General features: G+C 40.8%; 1 protein-coding gene and 6 non-coding genes across 9 annotated transcripts; 4 read left to right on the plus strand and 3 right to left on the minus strand.

Annotated features, from left to right (window-relative positions):
* Window positions 1–27,250, plus strand: exoc3l4 (exocyst complex component 3-like 4). 3 transcript variants are annotated; one of them, XM_069662542.1, is made up of 14 exons: window positions 1–87; window positions 2,125–2,385; window positions 4,667–4,792; window positions 5,339–5,551; window positions 5,947–6,565; window positions 9,084–9,201; window positions 9,648–9,773; window positions 10,373–10,473; window positions 12,878–12,976; window positions 16,565–16,688; window positions 16,853–16,975; window positions 17,669–17,821; window positions 19,027–19,148; window positions 25,558–27,250. In XM_069662542.1, the coding sequence occupies exons 2-14, from the start codon at window positions 2,151–2,153 to the stop codon at window positions 25,775–25,777; spliced, it is 2,379 nt and encodes a 792-aa protein (XP_069518643.1). In that variant the 5' UTR covers window positions 1–87; window positions 2,125–2,150; the 3' UTR covers window positions 25,778–27,250. The 3 variants fall into 3 exon arrangements, with proteins under 3 accessions (XP_069518643.1, XP_069518642.1, XP_069518644.1); XM_069662541.1 differs by lacking the exon at window positions 1–87 and having other exon boundaries at window positions 2,108–2,385; XM_069662543.1 differs by lacking the exons at window positions 1–87; window positions 12,878–12,976 and having other exon boundaries at window positions 2,108–2,385.
* Window positions 21,290–21,496, minus strand: LOC138591850 (small nucleolar RNA U3). The gene has a single exon (XR_011308092.1). It is a non-coding gene; the product is annotated as a small nucleolar RNA U3 (small nucleolar RNA).
* Window positions 21,831–22,037, plus strand: LOC138591849 (small nucleolar RNA U3). The gene has a single exon (XR_011308091.1). It is a non-coding gene; the product is annotated as a small nucleolar RNA U3 (small nucleolar RNA).
* Window positions 22,550–22,756, minus strand: LOC138591851 (small nucleolar RNA U3). Its single transcript, XR_011308093.1, has one exon. It is a non-coding gene; the product is annotated as a small nucleolar RNA U3 (small nucleolar RNA).
* On the plus strand, window positions 23,092–23,298 carry LOC138591867 (small nucleolar RNA U3). Its single transcript, XR_011308107.1, has one exon. It is a non-coding gene; the product is annotated as a small nucleolar RNA U3 (small nucleolar RNA).
* Window positions 24,439–24,645, plus strand: LOC138591853 (small nucleolar RNA U3). Its single transcript, XR_011308095.1, has one exon. It is a non-coding gene; the product is annotated as a small nucleolar RNA U3 (small nucleolar RNA).
* Window positions 25,193–25,399, minus strand: LOC138591841 (small nucleolar RNA U3). The gene has a single exon (XR_011308084.1). It is a non-coding gene; the product is annotated as a small nucleolar RNA U3 (small nucleolar RNA).
* Window positions 27,251–27,909: the final 659 nt, after the last annotated feature.

The raw sequence follows: 27,909 nt of genomic DNA on the forward strand, positions 1-27,909 counted from the left end.
AAGAGCAGAAGAAAGTGAAAGCACCAGGTAGAGGTAATAAAGCGACGGAAGGAGGACTGACGGGGCTTTACTACCTGAGCTACACAGGTAAGGACACACTCTTTTCTCCATTTCTAGACATAAAGTACGAGCCTGTAACTCTTTGAGTGACTGTATAGTTAGCATGCATAGTGATAGTCTTTGCATATAAACTTAAGGTTGAGCTTCGGTCGTGGTGAAAAGCTTTGGTTGGTCAGTGACAGCAGGTTATATCGCGTTTGTTTGACCGTCAAACACGGTTATCAACACATTGGCGAGGTTTTAAACTGATGACCCTGTTTCGAGAATAAAAACTCGTTTGACTAATATCATGTCCTGACAGGCCTGTTTGATTCACGTCATGATTTATAATATCATAGAACAGGCTGTAGTCGTCCTTTATTTAGAGGTTAAAGTGACATTGTTTTACCTTTATTTTGGGGGGGAATTATAATGATGCACATTTACTTCATCGTTAAAAGGAAAGGCCAACTGTTACACAGTGCAAAGTTTTCATCTTTATCCATGTATCTTTAGAAAATTAAATATAACTCATATTATTCTATCTATTGTAACTATAATGCCTATAAACAGCCTGTGTTAAATTGTATAATGTTACCGAGTTGTGGCCCTCTTTTGAATGTTTAAAGTGACATTGTGGTATGTTTTTTTATGGGATTTGAATGAATCCACATCTCTTAAAACCTGCACGGACTTGTTTTGTTGCCTCTGGGATGGTAATAATCAAATTAACTATGTATCTTTAGAGAAAAATCCAGAGACAACTGAAGCATTTATTTCCTGCATATTAGCATTAATAAATAACACTGGCTATTTAAACAAAGAGACTTTCTTTCAGGATATCCAACACAAACTTAACCTGTGCCAAACGTGTCTGTGCTTCTTCCTACCCTTGTTTTAAGGGTCTAATGAATGATTGACTTTTATTGCATCCAAATAAATAACACATATATCACAAATATCAGGATATCGAAAGTAAAAAAAACTTGTTGCTGAGCTGCTTGTTTACTTTACTTTAGAAAAACATTCTATTGCTTATTTAAAACTTGAAAGTACATGACTAGTCACCAGTCAGCCAGCATTAGTGGAAAACATTGACGGACCAAACGAAATCAAGGATTTTAATCTATTAGTGATTGAGTCAATATGAGACAGTCTCCCTCTCTGCGTGCATACAGCCCCAACACACCAAGTAGAAAGATACTAAAAACAGATTATTATAAAAATACTTATAGATATATTTACAATGCCCAAGAGTTACAAAGCGCTTTACAGTAAAATTAAAAATAAAAGTAGAACGATCCCAAACATAGAATAGGTTGGATAAATTGGATTTAAGTAACTTAAATACCGTCAGTTAAGAAAAAGACAAACATTAGTTTTAAGAAGCGATTTAAATGGAGGATACTGAAATACACAACTGCCTGGATAGCAAACACTGGATGTCATATAGGATATATCAGTGGTACGGGGCTTTTTGTAGGTATAAAGTTGCGCATCATCTTGGTAGCAAAGAAAGTCAGTGATGGAGGATACAGGTTTACTGGCAAGAGCTGCTTGTATGTAGGAAATAGAAGGGGACCCAGTATAGAGCCCTGGGGAACCCCACACATGGGACAAGATTGAGAGGAGGAGGTATCTCCAAAAATTAAAGAGAAAGTAACATAAATATTTGTAAAAATTAACTCCCACTGGTTCAAGCAGATACTTTAGAGTTTTACTTTGTCTGTGTTTTAGACATCTGTATCTAACAGTTTTGCCTGTGAGGTGACTGGACAGCAAAGGCTCGTCAAATTTAGTGACAAACATTAGTAGGGCCCTGACTAGGCTCTCCGGAAGCGATCAGGGTCACAGAGAGTTAGCTGTTTCAACATAACCAACATTTTCTCTTTCTTCTCTCGCAGTGTTGACAAAAACAGCTGTGATGTTATCTGTAAACAAAACTGCCCCGCCTGTCCTTGCTGACGCTCACTCCAAAAAAACAAAAACACACCTGAGCCACTGTTTCGCACACACTCCTTAGTGGAGCAGAGTGCACGCAGACGTTTCCTCTTTGGATCCTTATATTTGATGTTCTTTCCTCAGATTCGGATGTTTTTTAGCGGGATGAGATGTCACAAATGATGGACAGAACGGAAAACTCAGACGAGGACAGAGTGTCACTCAAGAGCAACGGGAAGACGCCGAGCGACGGTGCGGTGAAGGAGTCGCTCGGTATGATGCAGTCTTTGAGGAGGAGCATCCGGCGAGCGGCAGAGAAGAGCCCGCTCTCGTCTGGAGGAAAAGGGTTAAAGGTCACGCCCAAAGCAGACAATGAGGCGGGATCAAATCCGCCGCCGTCACCTAGTGAGTACAGTCATTAAATCCGCTGTGAGAAGGGATTAGCAGGCAGGTAGAGTTATATGGCCTCTCCTCTGAAGGTCATAAAAAAGGGAAAGACAAGGTGTTCCTGCTCCAGCCAACATAAACAACACTTTCAGAAGTCCAGTAGGGAGCATGGGCGAGGAGGGATTACGATTTTAGCATATTTGGCTCCAGTGGGTGTTCAGTTTATAATCCAGGGAGCAACAGAGAAGATTTACTGGAAATACACTTTTATAAATGACCAAATCCTAGGAATTAACTGCTTTACTTCAGCCACCCCTCCTCTAGCGCTCCTGAAATGCCTACATTTCCCAGAATGCCCCTTAAACACCCACCATGTGTGAACTTGTTCCACCAGCTGTGGGTGGTTCTGTGTGTGCGTGGGCAGAGAGAGCAACTGTGTGGGAATATTTTTCAGCAAGAGAAAGAGAGATGTTGTTTTTCTGGTTGAGGATTAGACACAAACCATCATTAAACTTTACTGAAAACAGAATCTGTTGTACTGACGTGGTCGTAGAAATGCGTCTGTGTTTCTGCAACAAAAGATCTTATTTGGATGTTTTCAGCGCAAAGCGGCGACGATGCTTTATTTGTAGGCAGTTAATTCTTTAAGCAACTTTAAAGATCTGCATGTGATCCGTTTAAGTGGATGTGAACAGTGTGTTCCGCAGTTCAAGCGTCTCTGCTCCGAGAATTTGCTGATTTTCATTGTAAGTTGTAATTTTTGGGGTATTTTAGACTGTTTATGTGAAGACGTGGTTTAGTTTCCGGAAATCAAAAGGGCCATTTTTGACTTATTTCCTCTCGTTAAATCATTGGATTATTTGAAACATGTTTAACAATATTACAGAAGCCGCCGGTTTAGCTCAGCGGTTAAATCGGCGACTGTATACATGGGGCTATAGTCCTTGATGCGGCGGCCCTGGGTTCAACGCCCTCCACCCGGTCTCTCTTTCCCTGTTTCTGACACTATCCACTGTCCTCTCTGTCAATAAAGGCATAAAAGGCCATAAAAAAACCCCCAATATTGCAGAAATCAGGACCATTGACCAGAGCCCTTAATTATCTTTAACAGGCCGTGTCAGTGCAGACAAAGGCTTCACTTAGATCCATATTGTCTCATTTTTAGGGCTGTTGACAACATTCAGGAGGCAGTGAGCCACATCATCATCTACGGCAAATTTTGGCTTGATTGGTCGATTTTACGCCATGCTTAGACGACTTGGGTCTTACAGCAAAAACAGAGATCGTATTAATGTGTAAGACAGAACAAATGAGTTTGAAAATAGTCATAACATTTTGGAATTTCTGCTTCATTTAGCAAGTCGAGCTGAAACGGCATTTCGAGAGTACCTAGCTTCCGTATCGTGGCGTATTTCCGAGTGAAACAGGACGTGCAGGCGGGACATATCATTAGAGGGATTTGATTTGATCGTTGAGAAGTGGGCGTAGACAGACGTTCTCCACAGCGCAGTAGCTAGCTAACTGACCGAGCGTTCTTGGTGCTCTGCGGCTAAATGTTGCAGATTGATTGGTTGAAATTGTTTGGTGCTAACTTACGTAAGCACGCGTGAAATTTAGTTTTACCGGAAGAAAAAATGTTCAGATTTTGGTATAAGAATACGAAGAAATTGATTTTCTGTATTTGTTTTGGCCTATATTGTCAAATAGATGCACAATATTACCGGGGATGTGATCTTAAAGGATTAAAATGACATTTTTCATTAAAGCATGTTTCAATGTTCTTGTGCAAATTGAAAAAAAGGGCTAGAAATGTTGCCAGCATGAACTGGACAAGTTGGACAGTGTGAGAGTCCTTTTGCAACTTTAGATCCACTCCTCCCGCTCCTACTCATCTATCTCATACATTTTTTTGTCTTCTTTGTAAATGTGAAGTAGTTTCATTTCAAGCCAAGTCCTGCCGATTCTTTGAAATCCTCGTCTCCGTCAGCAGAAATGAGGACAAGCTACTTTCAAACCTTCCCTCTGAAACTCTGGAGCAGAGCCAAGCTAACATGTCAGCTTTCCTCGAGACTTAATCTTTGCATTCCTTACTTAGTTTAAGGTCGCTGTGAGGACAAAACGCTGCTGAGTCAGGCACACACGCACCCACACAAATGTAAACATGAACATTATGAAACCGAAAGCATATCAGCCAACTCGAGCTCTGAGATTGATTTGTGACGAAGAGAGATGTGATTGTGAAACCCTGTACAGACAGTTTGTGCTGTTATCAGCGTCTCTCTCTCTGCCTCCCCGTCAGGTCTGAGTGCCGGCTCTCCTGTGACCTCTCCTCTCAAGAACATCGGAAACTTTTTCCAGAAAAAAGAGGAAGATGAGGACGACACCAGTTCCCAGAAAAGCAAAGGGCTGGCACGTTCGAAGACCGGTAAAGCAATAATTGAACACCAAAATTCTCCTGGCTGCATATATGAAAGCTTTACCCACATTTGTACTGTTTCAGAGCCAAATAACCAGTACTAGTTAATTGCCATAAAAAAAGGCACTTTTTCACTGAAGGGGTGTATTTAGTAAGATTAATTTTTTTTTTTAACTTTATTGCCATGCTATGACTCATTAAAAGAGCCAAATTCTTTTAAAAATCAATAAAAAGTAATATAATTTAGTCAATTTAAGAATATTTAAGCTGCGTCGCCTTAAAATAATACTGTTAAAATCCATGTTCAACATGTTTTTTGTTATAAAAAGTGACATATAGTGATGGGACTCTGTCAACTTCAATGTAAACTGTTAACTAAAAATATTATTAAGATGCACCTCTTTAGTAGCCAAAAATTGACAGCAGAATATTCAGTAAAAATTACCCATAATCCCTTCAAGTTTCCAACACCAAGCACCAAGAAAAACAACCCCCCTTATATTCTTAGTCTTATTTATTCATGCTTTAACATTAACTGTGTGTTTCCATCTTCAGATCCCAACATGTCCGGGTTCATGAAAAGAGGAGAGTCAATTCGTCGAAGTCTGGGATTTGGCACTAAAAAGGACAAAGATAAAACTTCGGTGCTCGGCCCCGTCTCTGAGGGATCCGTGGAGGAGAAGAAGGAGGAGAAACAGGAGGAGGAGGTGTGTGAGGAGATGGAGGAGACGTACACACTGCCAGAAATACCACACACGCCGCTGTCAGGTACGTGTGTTCACCTTTGTAGAACCATTTGTAAATGTGAGCGTTGAATGCATCATGTTCCCAAACACGTCCCCGTCCTTCTCCCTTCTGTCTGAACATTCAACTTTCCTCTTTTTTCTTTTTTTGTTTTGGCAACAGAAGCAGCAGAAGATAGGAATCTTTTTCCTGCTGTAAACACACAGTGGTTCAGTTTGTCTGTAGAAACTGACACCACACTTCCCATACTTTGTGTTTAATTGACACCCACAATGACTTCTTTCAATTTTAAGCACTTCATTTTGAGTTTTCCTGCTTTTCCCGCTGCTTTTTTAACTTGGGAACACTGAAAATGTCCTCCCTTCTCTGTGATAATACTAAAACGTTTTGAGAAGTTAATAATCTCCGTGTTCTCCCAGTGATGCAGATCAATAAGCTGATAGAAATGGAGGTGCTGGAGGAGGCTCACCTGAACCTGCTCGCCTTGCGGCAGGAGTTCCGGCAGGAGCAGGAACGCTGCAGCGAGGACTCTCCCACGGAGCTGGCCAAGAAGGAGAAAGACCTGAACCTCCTCTACGGGGACCTGAGGAAGAAGATGAACACCATCGTCCGCGACTCCAACTCTCTCCCCTCCAGAAACAAGGGGCTGCTGGTTCTAGTCGCCCGCATCATCCAGGAGGAGGAGAGGAGAGCGAAGGAACCCGGCGGGCTTTCGGACAGCTGGATGGAGGCCTGGAGGGAGGCGGTGTGCGAGGGGGTGCAGGTGAAGGTGGAGGGAGTCCACCTGGACCGGAAGGAGCAGAACACCTCCTGGTTGGCGGTTCACCTGGGTCTGCTGGGGAAGGCCATCGTGGAGGACTTGGAGAACGTGAGGAAGCAGCTGCGGTGGTCGTACCCGCCCAGCTTTCAGGTCTTCAGCACCTACGTGGAGAGTTACCACCGAGCCGTCGGGCTGCACCTGAAGAAGCTGGAGCAGCAGGTGACTGAGCTGAAGGATCTGTACGCTCTGCTGGACTGGATCATCAACCGCTACAAGAGGTCAGTGAACAGAGACAGGAGAGAAATCAGTGGATAGAGTGAAGTCAGCTTAGTCAGTATAGATTGGAGGGTAAGAAAAGATTGAACTTTATTAACCCCGAAGGAAATTCTGGTTGTTTACACTAAATGGTTGTTTCAATAATAAAAGTGACCAGTAAGATATTTCTTACGCATTCATTTCCATACTAAGGTCGGAAAATCCAAAATTACCTGATCCTTCTAACCTGTAGCCTATTTCAACAACAAGTGAAATTTAAAATACATCAATGAACTGACATGTCCCTGCATTACCATAAACACACACACACACACACACACACACACACACACACACACGGTCCCAGATACACCAGCTGGCTTAAATACCTACAAGAAAACAGAATGAACATTAATCTGCCGCTGAAAATAGTCCCCAAGAAAAGCCCTTTTTCTTCTTGTTTGACGAACATTTGACAAAAACGGTTGTAACTCTTGATTTTCCTCTCTGACGGTCTCTTTCCTTTTCAGACTGTTTGCTTCATCTGAGCGTCGAGTTTGTTTCTTTTTCTTTGGATTTTCACTTCTTGTTGAAGTTGTATCTGTAGTCATTAATCTTTTCTTTGTTTGTTCAGCTGTAGTAGATTACTGTTTACTTGCAACACTTACAGAGAGCAGAAAAGCAGCCGCTTAGCTCCGCCTACCCTCTCTGGCAGACCAACCACTGCTGGCTGATGGAAAACGCCACAGTCAATAATAATACTATATACTCTAAATGCAAAGGCTTTCATCAGTGGGCCATAGGCTCAATCACCATTGTGTTACCTCATTCAGCGACAGAGACTTAACAGACATTTATTTGAATGAAAAGCTCCACGATTATTGCTTTAAATTCAATATTTGTGACCTGTTTTTTTTAAGATTTGCGTCAGTCAAACAGAGAGTAGAAGTTAAAGTTCTGAGAGATTCATTTGATGGGATTTGTTTTTAAAAAAAATTAAAAAATAAGGATAAAAATGTAACAATTCAGAACCTGAACTGGGACTCAAACACAGAGAAGTTCAGGACACAAAATGCAGTTAGTAAGAAAAAGTTATTTACTTAACGTTCGGAGGTCAAACTCCGTCAGGCAGAAAAATCCATAAACGGCAAATCCACAAAAAACAAACAGAGGTCAAAACCGGGCAAGCAAACTCTTGGAGCGCATGCACACACTAAAGCTACAATAACAATCTGGCAGAGAGGGTAGGTGGAAACACAGAGGTATTCATACAGGCCAGACTAATTGCAAATGAGACACAGGTGTGGGGGGGGGAAACTGGTGGGAAACTGAACAATGACAGGAAGTAACCTAGCAACAGGATTTACAAAATAAAACAGGAAGTGAACACAAAACAAATGAAAATACAATAACAGGTTAAACCTAATATCACTTACATTTAAACAATTTTCAGCCGTAATTACAATCGTGCATTGTGATAATAACCTGTGGAGGAGCCACAGGATGAAACTTATTTTGTGCCCGTCCTTGTACAAGTAGTGAGAATGTCCCACACAAAACAAAACAGTGAATGTGGTGAACATTTGGTGACTTTGTCTGGTTGGAAATCTGCAAAAGCTTTGGATAATTATGGATCCTTTTACTCATTGAAACGTGAATAGGATCAGGAGTGTAGGACAAATAAACAATACAGTGATAAAGCTGAAGACTGTTTATGCAACCACATCCTAGCGCATACAACCGTTTGCTTAAGCTAAAAATACAGAATCGGTACATGCATTTGTTTCCTCCATTCAATATAGGGCACATTAGACGAAAAGAAAGAGGGTGATTACATGCAATAAAAGTCTCGACATCTTGGCCACATGTCTCAGACTGATTGTCTTCCTATAGTGATGTTTATAGTCTCAAACCTGCAGGACAAACACGTCTCCACTGCCCACATATATCTGTTCTCAGATGGTGCAGACTGAGATGTTCAGAAGAAACCAAACACCACCACAGCGATGGGGAAGCAGCTCTTCTGACAGTGTTTGTTGAATCAGGCCACACCAAACTAAAATCTGTGCTTGAGAAACAACATTTGGGAGACCAGAAATAAACAGCTGATCCGATAAAAAAAGGGGCTCAACACTCTCTTGAGGCCAAAACGGAAAAATTTAAATCAGGTCGTGTCCGCATTTCTCACAGATTATGCAAAGTAGCATCCAAAAAAAAGACGTCTTTACACAGTATATCACACATAAAGTGAGGCAGACTTTCCTTTGCATACAAATATGTGCAAACAACACTCTCAATCTTCGATGATGGGATCTGTTAAGGAAATGCATTAACAATCAACTGCATTCACGTAAATAAAAATATTCCCCAAACGGCATCATAAAACACGGCAAAGTTCTGCCGTAACGTGCGGAGCTTGTAGCCCGATTTTATCTTTCCCCCGACATGAAGCAGCACGTCTTCAGCATTCTTTCATGCCAATAGATCGCAGTGCTGTTAAATGTTTTTAAAGGTTTCTTGTTTCATCCCCCCCCCCGACAGCGAGATGATCATGGGAAATCTCTCCCTGCAGCCGGACATGAAGGACGAGAGCGCTGATCTGCAGCTGGAGGAGGACTTCCTGAAGCGGCTGAAGGAAAAGTACTGCTGCAGAGTGAAGGTGAGGAGCACACAGGGCCGGAGCTACGTCTGAGCACTGATGTCATATCGCTTGTTTCTGGGACTTTAAGCAACCTTATTCTAACTTCAATGTAAGCATGTTAAACCCTTTTTATAGTCTGATTCCAGTAGTTTTAGACCCTGTATTTCTCAACAATGTAAGCAGGTAAAGCACAATGGTTCAGCTGTTGGAACAAGACTGTCCACACCAAAAATAAGGCCTTTTAGTTCGTCTGTGCAACAGTTTTCTATGACCCATATTTACTTTTATAATAAGGAGGAGAAATCAGAACATATCTATGAAGAGCTAGAAATGTAATCATTAGATTTTTAGCGGTTAGTCTTGTTGCCTCACAGCTAGAAGGTTCCTGGTTCAAATCCCGGTTCAGACAGAGGGGGCCTTTCTATGTGGAGTCTTTTTACCAAACTGTTCTTTTTTTAATGCAGGAGGACTTGAGTTCTGTTCTGGACAAGGTCATTGAACTTGAAAATGAGGAATTTTGGAGAGACAAAAAGCCTCCAGAGAAGGAGGACCACTTCCTCAACTCTCAGATTGACATGGACATCTGGACGGTACGACACTGCACTGCCTGATTCATGATCTGACACAGATGAGTTTTTATATTGCTGAGTTGTGACTTCAGTAGGTGTGGTTAAAATGAAACATCTTCATGGAAACATATTTGTATCTGTCCTTTTATCAAGTTAAATTAACTAAAAACTGGCATGCTACCATTGTGTGTATTTTATTTTGAAAGAGCTGTCAAAGCCAAAATCAATACAAAGCAGATTTTCCTTTTACAAAGGTAAAAATAGGTTTTACATCATTTACTGAAAATCATATTTTACATATTTTAAAATTACACTTTTTTATTTTGAAAATTGTCAAAAAATGATGACATTTTATATCGTCTAATTATAAATGAATGTAAATAGACCCGAGTTTTTGTTGTTGTTGTATATATACAGTTTTTTTTATAATATCTTGCTTAAACAACTTAAACAAAAACTCTCCAATAGACAAATCTAGAGGGTGAATTTATAAAGATTGAGTCGTTCATCTTGCTAAACTGTATTACTACATTATGACCAGAAGGGGGCAGCAGAGAGCTTCATTGTAATCCCACGGTGACGCTTGGCTGCCTGTGTGCCGGTGTGTTTTCTTTCCACAGAAAGTGAAAGGAAACGTCGGCCCCTCTCGAAAGATTGATGCTCAGCTGGAACAGAGAGTGATCTCGTCCTGCCTGGAAGAGCTGAAACAGTTTCCTAAGAGGTGTGTTAACACTGAGGCACATAAACGTAATGTTTGAGCCGTTTACACTCTGAAATATTCAACAGAAAGAGTCAGAGGTAAAGGATCAAAGATATTATTACTATCCCTGAGGAGTAATTTGTTGTAGTCTGCAGTAACCACGTAATCAGACAGACATTAAAAATAAGCACATTGAGTTATTTAACAGGCCGATGGCAGCTTATCAGGTTATCAAAGGCGTCAGACAGACTTTGACTTTATTGTCTCTTAAAGATGAAGGAGCAACACAAACTGTTAAACATCGATGACATAAAAGATAAACAGTTCTTATGGTTTTCCCTTGAGGCCTTAAAATGAACCCTGATGATATTTGATTAGATTTCTGAATGCAACCTTAAACTAGTTTCCCTCTGACAAATCTTGACAAAATATCTGCCCTACATAATCATTTTAAGCCATGCTCGTGGTGCGTCTCTAGGGATGGTAATGACACCGAAATATGTCAACATCTATTGGAGGAATTGTATGGAAGAGGATTAGGGCCACTGAAAAAAAAAAGTTAAGGTCCAATAAAAAATTGTCTTTTTTTTTCTGAGAAAAAAAGGCTGAATTTTGAGATTAATGTCAGAATTCTGACTTTTTTTCTAAGGTCCAATAAAAAAATGTTTTATTTTTATTCGGAGAAAAAAATCCGAATTCTGACTTTAATCTCAGAATTCTGACTTTTTTTCACTCAAAATTTTTTTTTATTGGACCTTAATTTTTTTTTTTTCAGTGGCCCTAATCCTCTTCCGTAGATTGATATGTAATTTGGTAAAAAAGATTCATAATTCCAAGCGGATTAATCTCTCTTTCATCCAGAGTCACCATGAGGTGGAAATTTGTGTTTTTGAGTGGAATATCTTCACAGCAATTAGATGGTGGTCGAGAAATCAAGCATAGTCCTTTGCCTTTATCGATAGGACAGTGGATAGAGTCAGAAATATGGAAAGAGAGAGTGGGGATGTTATGCAGCATCGAGTCGGAGTCGGACGCAGGTCCACTCTGTCGAGGAGTCTCTGAACATGGGACTTGCTAAGCTAAACCGGCGGCCAAGACCTATGGTCAGAATTTCAGCAAATGTTAACACCCTTAAGTCACTACCTTAATTAAGATAGTGAACATAACAACTAACATCAACAGTAAGCTTTGTCGTTGTGAGGATGCTAGCATGCCAACGTTAGCATTAAGCTCAGAAGAGCGTATTAGGTTTAGGCAGAACATCTCTCTCCCTAAATACATTCTTTGATACATCACGGCTGTAGCAATGAGTCACATGACTACGCGTAGTGGCACACGTAGATTAATCATAAACTCTGTGGTGCATTTTAGCCTGTTCAAGCTCATTGTTGTGGTTTTACAGCACAGTCATAAGTATTGTTAGTCACCAACACACACAGTTACCTAAGTTTACATACGACTTTTAATCTCATGAGCTTTTCATTAAAAGTTATTTTAGCGTCTTTAGCATCATGCAGTAAACGGTTAAGACTTTCATTTTTTAGAGCGAGCAGGTCAAAGGTCAAATGGCTTCAAAGAATATGTAAAGAATTCTGCTAAGTCATACATTTTGAGGAAGACCTTCTCACACCTTGCTCAATAAAAAACACATTTATTTAAAAGCATCAATAAAGAAGTAAAACAGGGAAGGGCGGAGGTGTGAGGGGGAACCCGCCCGCAGAAAAACACACCAAATCAAAGCAAAAAGGGATCCTGCCCTCAGTTACCACACTGTTGTGTGATTTTCCTCTTGAGTAATAAAAGAATATTTCCTTTGGCCTAAAATGTGACTAATACCGTCTTTAACTGAATTACACAACTGTAACGTGATTCTGTTTTGCATTTGGAAAAGCATATGAAGATCACATGTCAAAACTCGACGACTTCTTCAAACATTCTTTGTCTCAAAAACAAAAAAAGACAAAATAAATGTTATTATTCATTTCTCCCTGGAGACTTTTATCTCTGCAGCAGCAAACGTAGCAGGAAAAGGAAACAGAATTTAAAGATGCTGCTGAATTATGAAAAAGATTAAAGACCAAACGACAATGAGGTAAAGAAATGAAGGGAGTAAAGTGGAAGAAGTCAAAGAGGGTATAGATGAATAACAATTGTGCATTTATTATTAGTTTTTAGAGATATATCTTGTCGACTTTCGCCTCAATACAAACTGCGCAACATTTTCTAGTTTTATCGTCCGCCCTTTAAAGCCTGTTTTCTGTAAAGTCTCTTAAAATATTGAAGGGATTAACGGATAAACTTGACTCCACATGTTTCTGGAATGTCATTTAAACAGGAAGTCCTTCTAGAGTGGGAGTTTGTTGTCCTTTCACTCGTCCAGCAGGCTAAATCTGTCTCTCCTCCTCTCCTCTCCTCTCCTCTGCAGATTTGAGACGGAGTTCAGGCGTCACTGCAGCGCTCTCAGGCCGCAGCCGCTGTGGACTGAGTATCAAATAACCTACATCAACTGCTTCACAGCTTTACAGTAAGTCACGTGACTTCCTGAGGACGCCCACGAGGCCTGGCAATACACTAGCCTGCCCTGCCAAAACTACAAGCCTGCTCTCTGCAGGAATCTGTCTTTGTGTTTATTCAGCAAGGACAGCTGAAGCAACCGTTAAATTTGAGATCTGATTACATATATACGCTCCAGGCACACTTTAATTCTTTCAAAATAAAATAAAATACACATGTTTAGCATGCAACTTTTAAAGTACCATCTAAAATGCATGATGAAGCTACACTGACTAACAGGAAGTAGTACTTCTAGGTTGCAAAATAAAAGCTTGAAATTGCAAAATTATAACAGCAGGAGGGTCAAAATGTGAAATTTCCTCTAAAAGTAAATCTTATTAAAACCTTAAGTGACCTTGATGTTGACCTCCAGAAAGGAGTTGTTAAATATGAATGACTTTTTTTTAATGCATGCCTTTTATTACATATTATATAAGAAATTCCAACTCAAAGTTAACCTACTTTTTCTGGAAGTTTAAACTGCATCTCCCTGTTATGAAGAGCGAGAGGAGGATGGGAAGACTTTCATTTTGAAGCTCGTCCGAAACAGAAGTTGCTCTTACGCCAAAGTTTTTTGGACAGTTTAACAAACTTTAACAAATACATAATAATCATGTTGTATTATAGTTTAATGGCTTTAGATTGTATGCATGGTTTTATTTCTTGAAGGAAAAACTGTCATAGCAGAAAACAAATGGTTAAAAGGAAAAGAGAGATTTGGGAGGATGTTGCGATAATTAGAAAGTCATGCGGAGCTTTTGTTTGTGTGATTTCATCTTTGAACCATTTGGACTTTGGAAATTCCCCAGCACTCGTAACAGAGCCTAGTTTATGTGGGATCCGACATTCTTTCAGACACTGTGAGTTTGCCACGGAGATTGTCTCTTCAATATGCGCAGCAGAGCCTGTTAACAGACCCACTTTAGATGAAGTCGTGCCACTGTTAAAGATAAATTAAGCGTGCCAGCCTCAGAGGGAGAGACAGTGCCAGCTCACGTGGTTTCCGCGAATCGGGGCTGCGAGTGAGAAACGCCGCTGGGTTACAGATGAGGGGAAAGAGAAAGTAACTCTGCTGAACCTCAAAAACACCCACGGCTGTTTCTGCCTGTCACAAACAAACACGTGTGGGTTGAGGCAGTGTGTTCAGCGACATTCAAAGGAGTGGTGGATTGCATGTCTGTGCAGATGTCTACTTTAGGTTTGTGCTCTGTGGTTTTTAGAAGCATCGCTTATCGCTTAACCTCTCCCTCTTCTGTGTCTCAGTGTTTGAGTCCAGGACCAAAAACAGCAAACAAGCAAAGTGTTGTGACAATGTGTAATTTGTCTTGTTGCTTAGGTTTAATGTGCTGATTATGAAGCAAATGTTCCAGGTTCAAATCTGGGTCAGGCCCTCTGTGAAACTGTCTCCCTTATTTCCTGTCACCTCTCTCTACTCTAACTATCTGACAAAGATAAGATGGAGCTATATTTATCCAGAGGGAAACTGCAGGGCAGTAATTTCACTACTAAGTAGGACAGACTGCAGTTATAAACATCAATAACCAGATATCCAAAATCAAAAATGTAAACAAGGTTAACGCTAAGGATCAAACGTTTCTGATTACTGAAGTTGCTTCTTAGTTAGTTGCATAGATAAACATACATAGAAGATATCCATCAGTCCATCCGTTCATATTCCATCCATCCATTATCTATACCGCTTATCCTGTTCAGGGTCACGGGGGGCTGGAGCTTATCCCAGCTGTCATTGGGCGATGGGCGGGGTACACCCTGGACTGGTCGCCAGTCAATCGCAGGGCTGACACATATGGGCAATTTAGAGTCACCAATTAACCTTACAAGCATGTCTTTGGACTGTGGGAGGAAGCCGGAGACCCCGGAGAGAACCCACGCATGCACGAGGAGAACATGCAAACTCCGCACAGAAAGGCCCACCTTGCCCAAACGGGGGTTTGAACCAGTGATCTTCTAGCTGTGAGGCAACAGCTAACCACTGCACCACCGTGCAGCGTTGCCCGTCCATATTCTATACTGCTTATTCTGTTCAGGTTTGCGGGAGGCTGGTGCCACTGATAGGGCGAGAGGTGGGGAACACCCTAAACAGGTCGCAAGTCAATCGCAGGGCTTTTCACTTTTCACACCCACATTCACACCTATGGGTAACTGTCACCAATGAACCTAACCAGCATGTCTTTGGGCTGTGGGAGGGGGAAGCCGGAGTACCCGGAGTGAACTCACAGCCTTCTAGCTGTGAGGCGACAGCGCTAACCACTGCACCACCGTACAGCCCCCGTAGACGATATATGCATATATGCAACGTCACAATAGGTTGTTTGACAATGACTTCCAAGATGACGTACAGTAATAGAATCAGAATCGGGGTTTATTGCCAAGTAGGTTAACACATATAAGGAAGTTGTTTAGGTGATTTTGGTGCAGAACATTTAACCACTAGAAAAGAATAAAAATAAGTAAAAGACTTAAATAGAATAAGATAAAAATAGGCAATAAGAATAATACAAATAATATGACCTTTGGAGAGTAGGAGCAACAGCTGTAACGGACAAACGCATGGAATAAGTGGGTAACTGTGAGTCACATTTTAGCGCGGTAAAGGAAATGATCAGGTTTTGGGTTGAAATAAAGACGCTAGACAAGGGCGTCAAGGAATAAAAGTTCGACCAGTAATATAAGACAGCGCTGGAATCAGGAAGCTAAATAAGTATCATTATCAGAGAACAATGGACCAAACACAATCTTATTTCTGCGTGAAAACCTGATTCATTTTTCGTCAGAAGTCAAAAGTGTTTCACAGGTACACCAGGAGCGGTTTTAACAGACGATGTGCGCATGTGTTGTCAAGCCTTTTTGGAAAGTAGTGGTATCTTTTTGTACCTTGGAAACATTGCTTAACAATGACAATAACTTTATTGATCCCCAAAGGGAAATTCATTTCATTTGTCTGGCATCTCATCTACCATTTACTAAAGAATTAAAACGTCTGATGGCTGTGGGTATAAAAGATCTTCTAAACTCTTCTCCCCACAGAAAAATCCATCAACAAAAATTAAGTAAAGATTCAGAAAGATTCAGAGCTACCAGACTTTGCTGCTGCCAGTTGAAGCTCATGTTCTAGAATGAAAAAAAAAGGTAGAAGGTAAAAGGTACACATGCTACACAAGCTACACATTATGTAAGGAGGTTAAATCCTTCAATAATCCCCCCACCAATAAACTCTTTAAATAAATCATCCATTCTTTTCACTGTATGGAGAAAATGACCTTTAACCTTTGGCTTCAAAATTAAAAACGGGATAAATACTTGGAAAAATGGGATTGCTATAATTATAAAGACTAATAATTAACTTTAACCGTGCTGTAATGCCACAGCTCTCATCTGTTCTCAGTTCATATAAAACAAAGGATCAGTGTGTAAGATAAGCGGCTCTACTGGCAGAGAAGTGGTTTTTCCTCTGAGAAATGCTTCATAAAGGTAAAATAAATCACCTTTAAACCTCAACCGCTGATGCTGTTCCTTTTCCTGTTTTGTCCTCCTGCAGACGGCACATGGAGGAGTACCAGCAGGCCTGTCCGCAGGAGGTCGAAGGGTTCAGGATAGAAGTGAAGTGGCTGATCGTCAGGCTCACACAGGACCTGGAGGACCAGTTCAAAGAGGATGTCAAGGTACCATTTCTGCACCGTAAATCAAATCAGAGTTATTCAAGTAGACAGCTCAATTCCTGTTCCACTGATTTGTGTCCTCAAGTAACGAATGAGTCACTTCTGTCTGAGCCAGGAAGAAAGAGTAACACTGTAAGAACTGCACAATGAAATGTGTTTTTTTCCAGCCCTACTTGAGGAAAATGATGACGAGGAAGTGGCTCACCGACGACGAAGACTTTAAGCACCTTTGCAGTCAGACGGAGCTGCTTTCTAAGCACTGCGCTCTCATGAGGCCTCCACATATCCAGGTGAGGAGGAGGAGGAGGAGGAGGAGGAGGAGGAGGAGGGCCGGGAAAAGCCATCGAGAGAATTCCAGTTCTTACTAATAGCTCACTTTAGCAGCCAAAGCATTTCACTTACAGGAAAGATCAGACCTCTCGATTAGTTAGTTGCCAAAGTGTTGGATATGATCCGACAAAGTTCCCACCTTAGGCCAAAGACTTACTGGCATTTGTCCCATCCTGTTTAGACTAATCCAACATGCTGCATGAAACAAGTCGGCTTAAACAAAGACTCTTGGTGATTGTGATTTAATGAGGACAGGCGATGCAGAATATTGGTCAAACAATAAATTCAGTGATAAGGTTTTCAAAATAATGTCTAATAGGTTTGGAGGTCAGAAGAGGAAATCCTCATTCACTTTTTCATTGACCCTCTTGGAAGTTCCAGTGATTAAATTTGGGCTCCATTGTTTTTCGGCCGGATGCTGCGACTGCAGATAGCATTAAAAAAGAGGAGGACGAGTCCTGGCAGCAAGGACTGAGGGAGTGAATAGGCGGAAGTGGAGGTGTTGGCTCAGATGACCTGATGGCAGCTGGTCGTGTGATAGATAAATAAAGACAGGCACCCTAACATTTCCCCTCTTTTCTCACACCCATCCTGTTATTCATCAGTCACTCACTCTTTTGTGTGTGTGTTTGCGTATTGTTTCCCGGCAACAGGAGTTTGCAGGCCGACTGCACTACCACGTGGTGAGGGAATACGTCGGCCAGCTGATGAAGAACAAGTACTCGTGCAAGAACCGCAAACACGAGAGGGCAGGGAATAAGATTCGTGAGCAGTGGGGGAAACTCAGAGATCTGTTCGAGGACATGGTAATAAAATAAGTACTTTCTTCCTTCACTTCCTCTTCTCTACATTTCAGAGGGAAATATCGCACCTTTCCATCCACTAAAGTACTTTACAATCACTGAAGTTGCTGCAGTACAACTTCAGAGTGGGTTTTTTTTTAGTGTCTTGTTTCTTCATATCATGTTTCACGAGTTGTTTGCAGTTCCCCCCAGAGACACTTCCTCTTTGGTGGTTGATGGTTTCATTTACACAGAAAGAAGTAAAATTATTCAATATTTAACAAAGATTGGAGAAACTTGCTGAACAGAACCTTGTTTTTTCTTCTTTTCCCTCCCATCAGTCATCTTGCAACCCCTCAGATTTATCTTGTGACCCCTTGTTTGGCTCCTGACCCCTTGATTTGAGACCCCCAAACTAAACTACCAAACTCTATCTTGGTTGTTTAAACTAGCCCCCCCTCGAAGATTTGATTTACACTGGGGGAAACCCCAGGAGACAGATTACATCGATCAAAATCCAATCTGAAGATGCTGAGATATTTTGACTTTGACTTCCCAGTGTGGGTCCAGCTACAAAAATGCCTCAGACTACATTTACCATGATGCAACTGACACATGAGCCCAGGTAAAGATAAACCTGAGGAGTTATTGGACTTTAAAAAGCATCTTTAAAGCCACAGATTATATTATACAACTGTTTTTATGCTGGATTAAACTCCCAATGACTTAAACTGAACCATCACATGTGCAATTGGCAGAGTTCCTCTTTTAAACGGGAATATTAAGGAAGTTTTCCTTTTAGGATCATGTGAGAAAGTGTCTTTTAAAATAAGAAACTAGTGATTCATGCTGCTATTCTTCTGGCTAAAGAGCTAGGAGTCAAACTGAGTTAGCTAGCATGGCTAGCAGGCTAACGACAGTAGCTCATAAAGTTATTAAAGTCGACAGATTTGTCTACTTCACTGTCAAAACTTTCTGCGACCTACTACAAATATGCAGCATCCTCTCCTTTCTGCTGCTTGAATTATTTCAGTCAACGATTTTCCTGAAAGAGATGTCGGCGATCATCTCACAACAATATTCTATAATTCATGGTATAATTGGCTCAAAAATAAAAAAAATAAGCACCACTAAATCCTCATATGATTTTAGTTTCCAGGTAAAAATCAAACTTTCACAGTTCAGAGAATTTAAAACTGATTATTTTTTTGGTGTTTTACGTTTTTTAGCAGTCGACTCACGAGTGGCTCCACGACGTAGGAGACGACCTGAGTGACATCATCATACAGAAAAACAAGGCCGACATAAAGAACCACCTGCAGCCGCTAGTGGAGCATTACCCGGACTTCAGGTGAGCATTCCAATTAGTGTGACGACCCCTTCTTCACCCTCTCATCCAAATACATTTTTGGCTCCAAAAAAATAGATACCGTCTATAGTCTGGACCAGGCAAGAAAACTGCAGTTTGCCCGCTGTGTTTGCTGACTGCTTATTTAGCTCTGAATATGTTTTTTATCTAATGACATACACCAGATTGACAAGTAAAGAAGGGTTAAAAATCCTATTACAAGTGTTCACTTACAGTTTGTTCACATTCATTTTATTAGAAGTCTCTGCAATAGTGCCAACAATGTTTGTTCAATCCAGACCTAATTGCTGCTTCCCAACCCAAATGAATCCATGGATACAATTTTATTTAACTTTAAATGTAATTTCCACCGCTCCCATTACACTGGCATGTTTTCGTGCTCTATTGGCATATTAACCAAGTAGATTCAAGACCTTTTACTCTTGTTTTAGACTGTCACAAAGTGGCTTTGATTAAAGTGTTTTATGCAGGTGATATTTTTATCTATCTTCTATTCAAAACAGATCTGCAGGGAAACAAGTTTTGGACCAATTTTAATTGGAGTTTGAATATTTATATGGTCAACTGTAGGGATAGACCGTTTATCGGCCGGGCCGATTATCGGCGCCGATATTCGGCATTTTGACGCATATCGGCATCGGCCTTTCTTTTTAATCCGACGGCCGAGAAGAGATCAATTTAAAACTGGGTTATTTTGGCTCTGATGCAGCCGCGCCTCTCTGTCTGCAGTCACTACTCTGCCTCCAGCATTGTCCCACCCACAGCACTGATTGGTTACACTCAGAGCCATGGCACGGGTAACAGCCAATCAGCAGTGAAAGCTGTGCATGCAGCGTGCTCACACACACGGAGGAGAGGAGAAAAAGTTCATTTCTTTGCTAATTTTATTTAACTTTGTTTTATTTACTTTATAAAACTTCAGGAAGTTATTTATTTATTTATTTAAATTTTCAGTTCACTTTATAAGAGATGCTGCTGACCCTGGGAACTCCCTGCGCTTTTTGTTTAATAAACATATGCTTAAAGGCATTTAAACAAAGTTAAGTGTTGGAGTTTGTATTATTCAAAATTTTGACGCCAATATTTTGTGCAGCTATCACGGCTAACAAGAATTACATGTGTAACAGTGGAGAAGTAATTTCCAGGAAACAGTGCCTGTAAACGATTATGACACCCACAGCTGAGAGCCAGCCAACCTCAAACTGTTTGAGGACTGGGGGGGCATTTTCCGTTCACTAACGGTGAATTCCTCATAAACAGGACTGTTATTAAAAAGTGAAACATATACTCCTGAGGTTTCTGAAGTGCTGCAACATGTCTCGGTGATGAAAAGTGGTGGTTTTGTGGAGCTAAAGAAGTCAAAAAATTAACCATCTGACACTAAAGCCATGAAGAGAAAAAAGCCCCAAGTGATGGAATTTAACCGACATCCTGATTTTACTTTCTATTTGATGCTTTCGATTATGTTTAAAAAGTGTGAAAGATCCCCCTTTGTGATTTGGAAGTATTCAACTACTGAAGCTGCTTCTGTTCGGACAGGTCAGCTGAGTAGATTTCATCACGTTGGGCAGAAATTTGGAGAATGAGGAAGTAAAAATTAAATGCCAGCCAAACGTGACCAAAACCACGGGTGAAGTACCTTTTAGCTATTGATTTGCCCACAACAAGGATGAGCCAACATAGAGAGCAGTGATCGTTTGGCAGCCTTCAGTGTTTAGAGAGCTGAACACACACAGATTAAAGCTCTGCAGGGTGATTCCCAGAGGAAATGTCCTGTCATTACTTCAATAAATAGATTAGTTATCATGGAATAACCAGGGCTAATGGGCATGACATGACGTCAAACATGGCTCTAAAATCATGTGTTGGGAAAAACATCTGAGCGACATCTAACTGCAGACATGTGAGGAGGATTAGTCAACCAGAAGACAGAAACATAACGAATGGTGACTGCAACAATAAGGTGCTGATGCTAAGCTGTTCAAACTTACATCCTTCAACCAAGACAAACTCAACCATTGACTTTTAAAACTAAGTAGAAATCAATAAAAACCAACATGTTTATTCAAAAGGAATAAAGGAAAACAACATTTTAAAGGCACAGATTTTGTTTCTTGACTTGCTCCACTCAGACCATGTTTCCTCCATCAGAGTCTGCTTCACAAACTCTGAACAGTCTTCAACAGTGGACAAGAAACAAAGTCTTCCCACCAGTTTCCTGCTCTGAAGAAAACATCTGAACTCTTCATCGTGGGCAGCGAGACCAAACTCTTTAGAAACACATTTCTCAAGTCAACAACTAAAGAAATGATCCCTGAAAGTATAGTCTTGGTTTGTTCTGGATGTTTCTCAGGGTCTTATGTCTGCAGACGAGCTCTTTCACTGCTGGTCAGCTCCTGAGCTTCACTCAGACACTCCTCCTACAATCACAGCTCCATCAGAGACAGACTTGTTTATATTTGTGAATCATCGCTGACGTAACTTTCAGAAAATGTTTGATGATTTTAATGATTTAAGTCCAAAAGTGTAGAAATCCTGGCATGACAGAGATCTTTGATTGGTCTCTGATGCTGTGATTGTCGGAGGAGTGTCTCTCTGAACATCACCAGCAGTGAAAGAGCTCGTCTCCAGACATAAGACCCTGAGAAACATCCAGAACGAACCAAGACTATACTTTCAGGGATCATTTCTTTAGTTGTTGACTTGAGAAATGTGTTTCTAAAGAGTTTGGTCTTGCTGCCCACGATGAAGAGTTCAGATGTTTCTTTCAGAGCAGGAAACTGGTGGGAAGACTTTGTTTCTTCTCCACTGTTGAAGACTGTTCAGAGTTTGTGAAGCAGACTCTGATGGAGGAAACATGATCTGAGTGGAGGCTGAGCAGTTGTTTAAGTAAAAGAAAAACATTCTAAGTAATTTTTTGAAGGGTTTTTGCAGGTAGCTAATGATTGTCTAGGTGATGGATTGAAGTTGACTGGAACCGATCTTTGATTAGAGTTGTTTAAAGTCAATGTTCTGTTTAGGCTGATTATAATTTAAGGAGTTTTGCACACAAAAAACAATCAGCTGTTTGAGGAGTGAAGAAGAAGGAGATGTCAATCAAGCCAAAGCAGTGAACATGAGTGAGCTTTAAAGCAGGCAGTGTTTTGTTGTGTTAGGTCGAGAGACTCTGAGTTTGTGTTCCAACCGAAGTCGCAACACTCCAACTGTTTCAAGAAACATAAAAATCTGAGTCAAGAAACCAACAATTATTAAAAAAAATAAACATTTTAGATAAGAACAGTACATAAATTACTGGGCATGAAATTGCAAATTCAACCATGTTACTACTTTTACATCAAAGCTCTTAAAGACATCAAGATATTTGCTATTTGAATAAAAACAGCTCCACTCAGACCATGTTTCCTCCATCAGAGTCTGCTTCACAAACTCTGAACAGTCTTCAACAGTGGAGAAGAAACAAAGTCTTCCCACCAGTTTCCTGCTCTGAAGGAAACATCTGAACTCTTCATTGTGGGCAGCGAGACCAAACTCTTTAGAAACACATTTCTCAAGTCAACAACTAAAGAAATGATCCCTGAAAGTATAGTCTTGGTTTGTTGTGGATGTTTCTCAGGGTCTTATGTCTGGAGACGAGCTCTTTCACTGCTGGTCAGCTCCTGAGCTTCACTCAGACACTCCTCCTACAATCACAGCTCCATCAGAGACAGACTTGTTTATATTTGTGAATCATCGCTGACGTAACTTTCAGAAAATGTTTGATGATTTTAATGATTTAAGTCCAAAAGTGTAGAAATCCTGGCGTGACAGAGATCTTTAATCTGTCTCTGATGCTGTGATTTATCGGAGGAGTGTCTCTCTGAACATCACCAGCAGTTAAAGAACTCGTCTGCAGACATAAGACCCTGAGAAACATCCAGAACAAACCAAGACTATACTTTCAGGGATCATTTCTTTAGTTGTTGACTTGAGAAATGTGTTTCTAAAGAGTTTGGTCTCGCTGCCCACGATGAAGAGTTCAGATGTTTCCTTCAGAGCAGGAAACTGGTGGGAAGACTTTGTTTCTTCTCCACTGTTGAAGACTGTTCAGAGTTTGTGAAGCAGACTCTGATGGAGGAAACATGATCTGAGTGGACATAACATACTGTGCAAAATGAAGCAAAGATAAAACTTTTTTCAGAATATATGCACAATAATGTGAATTTCAGGTGTGTGTGTGTGTGGAAGGCAATTAACTGACACCTGCTTCTTTGACACTTCTCTGAGTTGGAGGTTCAAATTTAAGTGTTTGATGACCGTGTCTTTAATCACAGTGGACGGATGAACATTTGGACTTCAGCGTTGTTTTCAGACTTCACTCTCATTTCAATCATATCTTCACACAATTTCTAAAGAGTCGACTGTTCGATCTGTTTTTCACCAACTAAATCTCACTCCAGGCTTTAACACGCTGAAGGGCGTTCATGAGGGACACAGACCTGTTTTGTCGCGCCGCTCACTTCCTGTTTACCACTTTCCCAACTGTCATTAGCAGCCTCACAGCTTCCAGAAAAGGGCAGGCCAAAGAGGCTACTGAGAAACATAACTATTTAGAAATCAGGAATCTTGACTTGTTCAAACTTGAGTCAGCTCTCAAATGAAAAACTGGAACGAACAGTCACCACACCTAACGCTGAGATGGTTGCACTCACTGTCTGAATATGAGGGTTTAAAGGAAACAAGCACTTGATCACTTGTTGTCAGCGGCGGGAGAAGCACGAGGATCCTTTACCTCCTGAAAAGTAGAAACACAACAGTGTAGAAAAAGTCAGTTACAAGTAAAAGTGCAGCATTAAAACATGGACCCAGGTAAGGGTTCAAAGATATTACTATAAATATACTTTAAGTACAGAAAGTAAATAATATATATATAAGCCATTCATGCATATATCACTTTAATGTTGCAGCTGGTTCAGGTGGAAATCATTATGTTGATAATTGAAAATATATTTGATATATGACTTTTTGTATTGTTGGGCAGCTTGTGAATTTTATCCCTGCAGAAGAATCAAATCAGCTTGTTAGGAATTAACTGGTTTGTTTGAGCCTGAATTAGATAACAAACATTTAAGAAAAGAATCACATGAAGGGTTCTGATTGGTTGTGAAATGTCTTGATGGTTTTTGCATTGAAGACTCAGGATTTTGATTGTCGGAGGAGTGTCTCTCTGAACATCACCAGCAGTGAAAGAGCTCGTCTCCAGACATAAGACCCTGAGAAACATCCAGAACAAACCAAGACTATACTTTCAGGGATCATTTCTTTAGTTGTTGACTTGAGAAATATGTTTCTAAAGAGTTTGGTCTCGCTGCCCACGATGAAGAGTTCAGATGTTTCCTTCAGAGCAGGAAACTGGTGGGAAGACTTTGTTTCTTCTCTGCTGTTGAAGAATGTTCAGAGTTTGTAGAGCAGACTCTGATGGAGGAAACTTGATCTGAGTGGAGCTTTTTACCTTGTTGAAAAGTGAAGTCTTTGATTGGCTGTTTAGAGCAATATTTTATGTGAAAATTTGCCGAACTCTACAGTTGCGAGTTCTTCTTCACTTCTCGTTTTGTCTGACAAGGATTAATTTTTTTATTCCTGCATCATTTTTATCATTTCCGAACTCCAAATCTACGTTGGTTCTTCTTATGGAAAAAAATTGCACCTTCATTATCAAATGTCTTCACTTCAGCCTCAAAGGCTAAACGACAAACTCAGATGTGACGACCCTACATGGATAAACAGCCTGATTTTAAACCCCAGTCACACCTGTGGGGAACCTGCACAGGTGTTTTCACTCATGTGACCTGATTAGACATCTTTTCAGGAGTGTGTGGACTTAATTGACTGACAGCTCCATCTTTCACTCGTTACTGAGTTTGATCTAAATACTTTAAGCGTTCTAACAAGATGAAGGAGATCAGTAACACATTGATATTCTCCTGTCACTTTAAACATAACACCTAGACAGTAAGAAGACATTTTATATTTTAACAACTACTTACAGCTCCACTCAGATCATGTTTCCTCCACCAGAGTCTGCTTCACAAACTCTGAACAGTCTTCAACAGTGGAGAAGAAACAAAGTCTTCCCACCAGTTTCCTGCTCTGAAGGAAACATCTGAACTCTTCATCGTGGGCAGCGAGACCAAACTCTTTAGAAACACATTTCTCAAGTCAACAACTAAAGAAATGATCCCTGAAAGTATAGTCTTGGTTTGTTCTGGATGTTTCTCAGGGTCTTATGTCTGGAGACGCGCTCTTTCACTGCTGGTGATGTTCAGAGAGACACTCCTCCTACAATCAGTGACATATTAACGTCATGGTTTTACCTCCCTAACCTTAAATATGTTTTCTTCCTCTCTTCCTGCAGCAAGAAGCACCTGTCGGCTGTTCTGTATTTCAGAGGCCTGACGAGAGGCCGAGAACACCAGCTGATCCTCCAGAGACTCTCAGAGCTGAAGAAGAAAGCGGGCAGCGCAGTCAGGGACAAGAGCCAAGTTTTATTTAGCGACATGCAGGTCACCGTCAACACAGACTGCCTGTCCAACCTGCCCTTCTCCTGCCTCAGCTTCCTGCTGCCCGACAACTAGTGACACGAGCAGAGAGGAGGACAAATTCGACCTCTGGAGTTTATATTTAAGTTACAGTTTTTTGAAGTGATCTGACACATTTTGACACAAATTGAGGTCCTTCGTCTGAAACACAGCCAGCTAAACTCAAACCTTTTGCACAAGAGCTGCAGCCATTAGTCGATTTATCCTTTGGCGGATCAAAAAAAATAAACTGGAGACTATTTTGATTATCTAATAATAATTTGTCAATTTTAAGAGAAAATATCAACCATTTACAGGTTCCATCTTCTTAACAGTAAGAACCTGTTGCTTTTCTTTGTCTCTTATGATCGTAAATGAAGACCCCTTTGGGATTTAGACCCTTGTTTGGACAGAAGAAGTCCCTTTAGGCTCTGGGCAACTACATTATTTACAGGTTGATTGTAAAAAATAGTCAGCATATTAATCAATAAATAAAATTAACCTCACAAACCCTCACAAAAGAAAAATCTTGTGACCTTCAAAAAGTTGTTTATAACTGATTATTTCCTGTTTGAGCATGGCACATCAGTCAGAGGAGGTTAACGGATGTTTACTAGTTTGACTAGTTTGTTATTGTCAAAATATCTCGTTAAAACCAACAAAACCAACAATGGGCCTTATGTAAGAACGCACCTTACATGTACAAACAGATAACGTTACAGTTCGTACAAACCACAGACTGTATAAGAAAGAGCGGCAGGTACGGCACATAACGGGTAATAACCAGTGTCCTCATCACTACGGTCTGCCGGGGAAAAGCCAACAGCTCCTGACTCTTACGCACTGACTAATCATTAATGTATGATAAACACTGAACAGGCTAACAAGCCAGGTGTGGCCAGCGCAGTATACCTGCTACTTAGTGCAAATACAACACTAGCATTTCACTCATCAAAAAGAGCTTGAGCAGAAACTTCTTGCACGGCCAGATAGTTCCATAAATCTCACTGAAGTCGGATTAGGCAACCATCAGGCGAAGTTCAGTGACTGTGTGTCTGAGCTGACGTCGAGCAGACAGCCAGCAGTGTCCACCTGTCACTCAAGTGAGCCCCGCCCCTGTAATTTAAGGCTTAATATAATTCAAACAGGTGTTATAAAACAATTCACCCCCCGTACAGTTAGCTTGAATAGTAAAATTAGCTATTTATAATGAAACTGTTTTTTGTACCAGGCTGTAAACATGTTTATTTCTGCTGTAAAAATGGGCATTTTCCCATCTGCCGTCATGTTATTTCTTGGTTTCTGGAGCCAGCCCCAAGTGGCCACTTGAGGAACTGCAGTTTTTTTTGCACTTCCGCATTGGCTTTATTTTTCAACACTTGAGCTTTTTATTTTATTTTATTTATTTATTGACCTTTAATGCTTTTATTTAGAGAGATAGGACAGCGGATAGTGTCGGAAACAGGGGGGAGAGAGTCTGGGGGTGACACGCAGCAGAGGGCTGAGGGCGGGAGTTGAATCCGAGGCCGCCACGTCAAGGACTGTGGCCTCCGTATATGGGACACACAATTTAACCACTGAGCTAAACCAGCGCCCCCCGGAGGTTGGTACAAACAGACTTGTTCTGAAGTGGCCCGTACTTGAGTGGCAAGTTTTCTCAGCCATGCGCTGTGGCTACATGAAACACAGAGCGGACGCTTCAACACCACACTTCCAACATAATCAGTGACCTCAGCAGGCGTGAGAGCACCGTGTAGGTGGTGGTCATTGGTGGTCTTCTCGTGGGATTAATCACGCCAGCCTTATCCTATAAATAACGTTTAAATCAAGTATATAATGAATCTAATGAGACATTAACTGACACAAATAACAATCTGAACTGTGGCCCAACAGATCTGTTAACTCCTGTTCTTCTCCAAGCAAAAACATGTTCATTAATGTCTCCTTTAACACACATTTTTTATGACCTACAAAGTGGATTAAATGTGACCAATAAAGTGTTCATCTGAGTTTCCAGCATTGTGAGGAAAGTTTTCCTGGGAAACTAAACTAATCTGTGCAAAGTTCAATGTTCGTGGGGGTGAGGAGATTGTGTAACTGTGTGAGTTGATGCTTTCAGCAGATGTAACAGATTAAAGTCGGATTCAAGAGGCAATGAATTGGAAGTGAGGAGGTTTTTTCTCAACAAA

The sequence above is a fragment of the Semicossyphus pulcher genome, unplaced genomic scaffold (assembly GCF_022749685.1).
Source record: "Semicossyphus pulcher isolate SPU_LCO1_2020_fin unplaced genomic scaffold, fSemPul1.0.p SCAF_14, whole genome shotgun sequence".
Taxonomy (NCBI): Eukaryota; Metazoa; Chordata; class Actinopteri; order Labriformes; family Labridae; genus Semicossyphus; species Semicossyphus pulcher.